Source organism: Pseudonaja textilis, chromosome 5, assembly GCF_049901715.1.
Source record: "Pseudonaja textilis isolate UNSWEBS1 chromosome 5, rPseTex1.2, whole genome shotgun sequence".
In the NCBI taxonomy this organism is placed as follows: domain Eukaryota; kingdom Metazoa; phylum Chordata; class Lepidosauria; order Squamata; family Elapidae; genus Pseudonaja; species Pseudonaja textilis.
The window spans coordinates 71,722,420-71,731,313 of NC_141994.1; the positions used below are offsets into that span (position 1 = coordinate 71,722,420).

The 8,894-nt window shown below is 45.9% G+C and overlaps 1 protein-coding gene across 1 annotated transcript in view; it reads right to left on the bottom strand.

Moving 5' to 3' along the window:
* PLXNA4 (plexin A4) overlaps window positions 1-8,894 on the bottom strand; it is a 546,538-nt gene that overhangs the window by 250,103 nt on the left and 287,541 nt on the right. Inside the window, exon 4 of the mRNA XM_087935355.1 lies at window positions 5,414-5,545. Within this exon, the coding sequence (XP_087791481.1) occupies window positions 5,414-5,545 (132 nt within the window). The remainder of the gene's footprint in view (window positions 1-5,413; window positions 5,546-8,894) is intronic.

The window sequence follows — 8,894 nt, forward strand, 5'->3', positions numbered from 1 at the left end:
AACCAGAACAAGGAACTACCATGGAGAAAAACATTACTCCCACCCTTACTGATAGAGCAAGCCACTTGTAAATAAACAGAGAGCAATCCCAACTCCCTTCGAGCACTGATGACACTACCTAGTTGGGTCATGAAAAATCTGCCAGAAAACGACCAAGGGCAGAGAGCACCAAGGACTCCACAGTTCTTCTCCTTCTCTTTCTCCTTCTCCTTTCTTCCCTTCCCTTCCTTCCTCTGCCCTACTTCCTCTTGCTTTTCCTCTTCCCCTTCTCTTCCTCCTCCTCCTCCTCCTCCACTTCACAGACCACTTCGAGCACCGATGAGGTTACCTAGTTGGATCCTGAAAGGTCTGCAAGAAAACCACCAAGCTCAGATAACACCAAGGAACCCAGAGGTGGGTATTCAGCAGTTCTGACCAGTTCTGAAGAATCGGTAGCGGAAATTTGGAGTAGTTCGGAGAACCGGCAAATCCCATCTCCGACTGGAGATTTTATAATATCCTTCCCCTGCCACGCCCACCAAGCCACGCCCACAGAACCAGTAGTAAAAAAAAATTTGAATCCCACCACTGAAGGAACACCCTCCTCCTCCCAAATCACACTCTCTTCTAGCACTGGTGACATTACCGAGGGAGAGGTGGAACAGCCGACAGGGAGTGGGAGTTTGGCTCCAATGGATGTGGAAGAAACTGGGGAAGGGCACAGTCCGGCTGGGCATTCGGAGGAAGACCCGGGCCCACCCCTTCTTTATCCTAGGGTATGCAGGGAAGAACGGATAAGGGACAATGTGAGTTGCATGGTTTACGGGGAGGAAAGGGCCCTGATCCCCTTCACTGGCTGCAGCTGGAAAAATTGTTTAAAAAGGCAAGCTACGCACAGCAAAGTTGCTGGAAGCAAAGCATGAATTATTTGGGTTTGTCGCATCTTATCTGGGTTCTGGCGTCCTCCCAACTGTGTGTGTTTCATTATCTTTTGAAGTCTGCAATTCCTTATCTTGCCCTGTCTCGTTAATTGCTGCAGCGTGGTTTGTATTGGTTTTTATTTATAATTTATATGTACTTTGGGTTTGGACTGAATTTCTTCCCTTTAAAGACTGTTCTTGGGAGAGTTTTTTTTCTCCAGCCGATGATATCTGGACTTTGGGGGCCAAGTTGGAGGAATTAAAGGGACTTTACCTACTTTTTGTGACTTTGTTGCTTTTGTGTCACGCCCCTTTGGATCATCACACCTAGTTGGATCATGAAATACCCACAAACCCTAACCCCACAATTCAATCCTGAGCTACACATATCCTCTTCTATCACAGCTTTCCGGTTGAAGAATGGTTGCACGCTATTCCCTTTCACACTTCATCAGGGACGTGGCTGCTGGCTCTTGGCAGCGAAGCAGAGCTGGTAAGCTGCAGTCTGTGCCCAGTAATAGCACAGGAGAAAAGGCTGGCCAAATTGCAACGGGATCTGGTTGCATTCAAGAGTCATTTACTTTGCAGCATACATTTTAAGGTCAACAATATCCACAGCTCAACCATGATAGCCTGCTGAGCTTTGAGCCCTGGGTGCAGGTTTGCGAGGTGTGGGGGAGAAACTTGGAAATGTCAAAACATCTGCTAGAAGTGACCTTAAACATTTTACACAGGGGTGTAATGCAGGCTCTTGTGGTGGTGGGAGGAATAAATAAATTTCCTATAGGAGGAATCTCTTGCACCTCAGCCCTCTCTTCTAGCCCATTTTCTCTCTGAGATTGTAAACAGAATATGGACAGTGTTCAACTTATAAGCACAATTTAGCGCAAGAGACTAGACAGTCATTTAACTGAAATGCTATAGGTTCTCCTGCTTGAGCAGGGGGGGTTGGACTAGAAGACCTCCAAGGAACCTTCCAGCTCTATTTGATTCTTTCCACTTGGATGATAACTGATCTTCACTGGTCTTCTGAAAGGCTTCCATTATCTAAACACTTATTTTTCACCTTCATTTTTCACAATGTTTGCCGGATGCTCGCCATAGTCCCAAACCTTTGGGTGGGCTACTGTGATGACCCAAAGGGGCGTGGCACAAAGGCAACAGGGTCAGATGATCAGTAGGAGTCCCTTCGTTAGCTCCAACTTTGACCCCAATGTCCTGGTTACCTTCTGGCTGGAGAAAAACTCTCCCAGGAACAGCCTTTGGCTGCAGAAAATCAAGTCCAAAACATGGTTGTTGAGGTAATTCCCCGTTAGGAGAATGAGCGCATACAGGGAGACGTATTCGAGAGGAGTGTTTGAATAATACACATACAGCACACAGATACATTGTACAGTAAATGTAGGTTTTGACTTCCAGAAACGTTAAGCAAAGTCCAAAATAAGCAATCCAAAGTCATTCACAAGTTAAATCAGTCAGTTTTCAATCCAGGGATAATCCAAATATCAAAGTCCAGTGTCAAAAAAACAGTTCAGTAACAGACTTACATTAAATCCAGTAATATCAGTCAATTAGAAGAAATGGAGGAACGGCAATAGTTTCCAACAGAAGGAAACAGAGATACACTCCCACTCTCTTCTGAGACTAAGGCCTAAGATAAACCAGGCTTCTGGCTCCATCTTATGGCCATTTGAGAAACCACACCAGAAACTGTAACTATAAGTCCAATCAAGGCAAAAATGAGGTAATTAGCCCAGCAGGGCAGGAGCAAGGATTCCAGACATGAAAGCATGGCAATTAGTCCATACTTCCCACTCCTGGTGGGAAGACACCAGGAACACAGATAACTAAAGTCAACACAAGATAAACTCACAGTTGCTCCCAGCAGCTGCCACACTCAGCGTGCATCTCTTTTAAACTCTTGTTCCCAGGTGTGGCTAATGAAGGGAATCAGGGCCCTTTCCTTCCCCGTAAGCCATGCAACCCATGTTGCTCCCTTCTCCGTTCCTCCCTGCGTGCCATAGGATGAAGAGAGGGTGGGCCTGGGTCTTCCTTTGAATTCTCTCTCCCTTGTTCTACCTCTCCCCTGCTCTGCCCAGCTGGACTTTGCCCTTCCCCAGTTTCCTCCACAGCCAATGGAGCCACACTCCCACTCCCTGTCCGCTGTTCATCTTCCTCCTCGGATTCAGACTCCGACAGGGGCATGACAGCTACCTCAACTCTACTCACTGCCTCCCAGCCTCTATCCACTTTTGGGGGGTGTAGACTACATTGGTGGTCACCTATCCTGGCGCCTCCTTCAATCTCATAGCATTTCTGCCCCCTTGCTGCAGGCCAATGTCCTGCAAGATGGGGGAGCCAGAACGAAGACCAATCAAATACTTAGGCTGAAAAAAGATGGATCACGGGTGACAGGGAGAAGGGGTGTGCAGGCATAAAACTGCCATTTATGTAAAATGCAGACAAAAAAAGAAAGAGAAAGGGGGAAAAAAGGAAAAGCGAACTTGAATCCGTCTGTCCTTTGTCACTGCTGCCCCCTGAATTATTGAGTTATGTCTTTGGGCTTCACCGCTAATGAAGACGAATGAATGAAATCCTAAGCCCCTTTTTTTGACATCTTGTGTTTGATGGATGGACATCCACCACAGGCTGAGGAAAAAAAGGGGGGAATAAAAGGGGGCTTTGAGGACGCAAAGGAGGAGACTCCTGAAGGCCAAAGATGGAGGAATCCAATCTCCCAAGACAAGATCAGGTGGGTTTAGCAGAAGGTAGGGAGAAAGGAAGCGGAGAAACGCGGAGGAGAAAGCGGTAACATAGGTGTCCCTAAGTGGGAGGGAGGGGGAGGAGGAAGACAATTGATACCCTCTGATGTCCTCACGCATATGATGCATGCATCGAGAGCATTTTAGAGCCAGTTTGGTCTAGCGGTCAAGGCACATGGCTAAAACCAGGAGACGGTGAGTTCTAGCCCCACTTTAGGCATGAAAGCTGCCTGGGGGACTTTAGGCCAATCCCCAGGAAATGGTGGTGGTGGGGAAATAAATATCTTAAGGAATGACTGGGTGGGGAGAACACAGTCTGCCATGTTGCACATGCATGATAAGGACCAACTGGGCAGGGAGGGAGAGGGGCAGAGCCAGTCAGGGGCATGATTTGCCGGTTCTCCGAACTGCACAGAATAATAATAACCGGTTCTATAAAACCGGTTCGAACCGGTAGATTACTCTGGACAGTTGTGATTTGTTGCTTTGCCTGGACATTGACAACATGGAGTGTTTGAACCCGAAAGTTTTTAGTCCAAAATGTTTTGTAAAGCCCTCGCGTCTGAGTTCTTACTTATAGGGTTATGCCCTCCACAGGATTCCATCAAACGGACTAAGAACAGTAAAATATGGCAACCAAAAGGCATGAATACAGCTAAAGTCCAGAAAAATCAAACCGTAAATGGTCAATACAGGTAGTCCTCAACTTACAACGGTACATTTTGTGATGGTTCAAAGCACCGAAGGAAATGACCGATGACCATGTTTCACACCGACACCCGTCGCAGTGTCCCCCCCCTCAATGCTCACGCGATCCAAATTCAGACGCTTGGTCACCGATTCCTATATATGACGGCTGCAATATCCCGGGATCACATGATCCCCTTTTGCGACCGTCCAACAAGCAAAGTCAACCAGGGAAGCCTGATTCCAAAACCGCATTCCATAAATGTTTTCAAAGATAGTAACTAGGTGACTGAAGTTTCTGCCGTGCAAATATTTAACTGGAGAGCATGATTGAGGACTCTGGGCTATGGATGTGTCCCATTGGAGAATATGAATTATGCTACACCCAGGGGGTGGGGAAAAACCAGGGTCAAGGGTGACAATCAATGATGTGTCTCAGAGTCGGCTACACCCAGGCAGTGCTGGCATGTTAACACCCAATAAATCCTTTTGAAGTTTTGCTTGAGACTCATGATTTAATTGGGGTAACTGCTGGAATCCTGACACTTAGGTTAAGCAGGTAGTCCTCAAACTTACAACGGTTCATTTAGTGACCATTCGAAAGTTACGATGGCCCTGAAATAAAGAACCTAGGAATATTTTTCACACTTAACAACCTTTGAAGCATCTCCGTGGTCATGTAATTAAAATTCAGGCGCTTGGCAACTGACTCATATTTATGACGGGGGTTCACGTGATCCCCCTTTGGCGACCTTCTGACAAGCCAAATCATTGGGGAAGCCAGATTCACTTAACAACTGGTTTACAAACATATCCACTGCGGCGATTCACTTAGCAACGGTGGCAAGAAAGGTCGTAAAATGGGGCAACACTTGCTCAACAAATGTCTCGCCTAGCCACGTAAGGTTTGGGCTCACTGTGGTCGTACGTTGAGGACCACCTGTGTGATACTCATCGGCTGTCTCCCTGCACTCCGACAAGACGCAAGTTCTCTCTCCATCTAAGAAATGCGACCGACGTTGCTCTCGCGAATGAAACCAGATCAGGAAAAGCCAGAGAGCTTACCTGCTTCTCTGACATGAGGTACAGGTGCTTGTGATCCACCGAAAAAGCCATATCCCTCAGGATCAGTCCTGAATCGGTCACGTGGACTATTTCATACTCCAAAGCTCCTTTGATGGGACCATCGATGCGGATCTGGAGAAGTAAACAAAAACAAAAAAAAACCAAGGAATGAGTTCAAGGAAGTTCCCTGGAATATCACGGTATTTTCTTTTCTCTTCTTTTTTTTTTTTCAAATTTGACATGATATTCAATACAGGTGGAAATAAATTTAGTTACGGCCAACGTTCAATGATGGATATGGCAGCAGGAGGAGGAAGAAGAGGAGGAAGAGGAGGAGGAAGAAAAAGGGGGAGGGGGAGAGAGGAGGAGGAGGTGGAAGAGGAAGAAGAATAGGAGGAGGAGGAATAGAGGAGGAGGAAGAGGAGGAGGAAGAAGAGAAGGAGGAGGAGGAAGAGGAGGAAGAAGAGGATGAAAGAGGGGGAGGGGAGAGAGGAGGAGGAGGTGGAAGAGGAAGAAGAATAGGAGGAGGAGGAATAGAAGGAGGAGAGAGGGAGGAGAAGGAGAAGGAAGAGGAGGAGGAAAGGGGAGGGAGGAGGAGGAGGAAGAAAGAGGGGAGGAGGAGGAGGAGGTGGAAGAGGAAGAAGAATAGGAGGAGGAGGAGGAGGAGGAAGAGGAGGAGGAGAAGGGAAGGAAGAGGAGGAGGAGGGGAGGGAGGAGGAGGAGGAGGAAGAAAGAGGGGGAGGGAGAGAGGAGGAGAAGGAGAGGAAGAAGAATAGGAGGAGGAGGAATAGAAGGAGGAGGAAGAGGAAGAGGAGGAAAGAGGGGAGGGGGAGGGAGAAGAAGAAGAAGAGGAGGAGGAGGAGGAGAAAGAAGAAAGGAGAAAGAGGAGGAGGAGAAAGAGGAGAGAAAGAGAAGGGAAATGCAGTGGGAAGAGATGAAAAAAGCATTAGCATAAAACTTTTTTTTCGGTGCAATAAAGAAACAAATTAAATTACAGTCTCAACTTTTTACTTTACCAGCTTAACAAGTATGAGTCATTGCTCTAATGACAGAGTGATTTAATCAGCAAAGCCCAAAGTCAAGATTTCATTATTATTTTTTTAATTGTCTTGAGGACAAAGTCCAGAAGTGGAATCTAAGTCGAAGCAACAATCACAGGGTTTTCATCTTCACATGTGCAGGGAGTTCCCATTTGTTTAGAGACCGAAGTGACAACAGAAGTCAAAATAAGTGACTTAACAAACGTCACGGAAGCCCCACGATCACGGCAGAGGTGGTATTCGGCTGGTTCTGACCACTTCTGGAGAACCGGCCAATCCCACCTCCGAATGGCCCCGCCAACCCCATCCCTTCCCCGCCTCCCACTGAGTCCCAGCTGATCGGCTGGGTCTTCTTTGGTTGCCCTGCACAGGAGAACGGAGCTGGAAAGCAGGTTAGTGGGGTGGGGAGGGAATAGGGGATTTTGCAGTATATCCTTCCCCTGCCACGCCCACCAAGCCACACCCACAGAACTGATAGTAAAAAATCCACCACTGGATTACAGGATCAAAATTTGGGCACTTGGCAACCAGCTTGCATTTACAAGGTTGCAAGTAGGGCCTGCATTATGTCCCATTAACCTCCATGCAGGTTTCACTTAATGACAGTAACCAGAAGTGCCAAAATTGCTCTTGTAAATCACCACTATCCATCCTTCCTTCCTTCCTTCTTCCTTCCTTCCTTCCTTCCTTCCTTCCTTCCTTCCTTCCTTCTTTCTTTCTTTCTTTCTTTCTTTCTTTCTTTCTTTCTTTCTTTCTTTCTTTCTTTCTTTCTTTCTTTTCTTTCTTTCTTTCTGTCTGTCTCTCTTTCTTTCTTTCTCTCTCTCTCTCTCTCTCTCTCTCTTTCTCTCTTTATTTATTTATGTCATACTTTATTCCTGTGCCACTTAGGGATCGAGTTGCCAATCTCAATGACTGTCCTTAAGCAAGGACTGGCTGTCCCTGTGGCTACAGATTAGCATATTGCGGAAAGATTTCACAACATCCGCATGATTGATTAAGTTAGTGGCAATGCTTCGTTTAACCACCGTGGCAAAAAAAAAAAAAGGTCATAAAATTGGGTGCGACTCATTTAACAACCGGCTTGCTTAGCAACCAAAATTCTGGTGTCAAGTGCAGTCATAACTTGAGGACGACCCACATATATTATTAAATACCTAGTATTTTCCCTTTCGGGAAAGACACGCGCACCAAGGAGAAGCTTTCAAACGTACTTTAGGTTAGATCGATCCCATACATCCTACACGAAAAGGATTTGCTTTTTGCTTTCACATAAACCAGCAAAAATAATTAAGGTTGGAAAAAGGGTTTAGAAAAGGCTCTGCTAAGAACTTCAGACTGTGGTCCAGATCTGACTTTCCATTTTCCTTCCTGAAATTGCTCCTTGCTTTGCTGCTATCCTTCTACACAGCGGCAACAAGACATAGAAGAGGCCCGCTGGCCTCCCTTAGCTCAGGCATTTCATAATATTAATAGGTATGTGAGGCTGACCTTGGGGAAAAAGCTGCTGCCTAGGGAAGAAGGGTGAGATAAGAGAGGGCCAAGCCCTCAGCTGCATAACGGTGGGGAGAAAGAGACCCAGGAAGGATCCCCTCCCTCACAAAAGGTCTCTGTCTCAGACTGCAGAGAAGACTGCGGGGGGTTTGTGCTTTCAGGAGACCAAAATGTGGGAAAAGACAGAGGTGGAGTTAGAGAAGACAGAGAAAGAGAGAAAGTTTGGGGGAGAGAGTTGGAGATAGGGATGATAGAAGTGATGATAGATAGATAGATAGATAGATAGATAGATAGATAGATAGATAGATAGATAGATAGATAGATAGATAGATAGATGGATAGATAGATAGATGGATGGATAGATAGATAGATAGATAGATAGATAGATAGATAGATAGATAGATAGATAGATAGATAGATAGATAGATAGATAGATAGATGATAGATAGATAGATAGATAGATAGATAGATAGATAGATAGATAGATAGATAGATAGATAGATAGATAGATAGATAGATAGATAGATAGATAGATAGATAGATAGATAGATAGATAGATAGATAGATAGATAGATAGATAGATAGATAGATAGATAGATAGACAAGACAGCACAGAGATAAGTGATGGAGGAGGGAGGGAGGGAGGGAGATGAAGGCTGGCTGGCTGGCTGGCTGGATAGACAGACACACAGACAGAGATAATGGAAGGAGGGTGGGAAGGAGAGAGGGAGAGAGGGAGACAGATGAAGGCTGGAGGATTGGATAGATAGATAGATAGATAGATAGATAGATAGATAGATAGATAGATAGATAGATAGATAGATAGATAGATAGATAGATAGATAGATAGATAGATAGATAGATCGGCAGGCAGGCAGGCAGGCAGGCAGGCAGGCAGGCAGGCAGGCATAGCACAGAGATAGATGATGGAGTGAGGGAGGGAAGGAGAG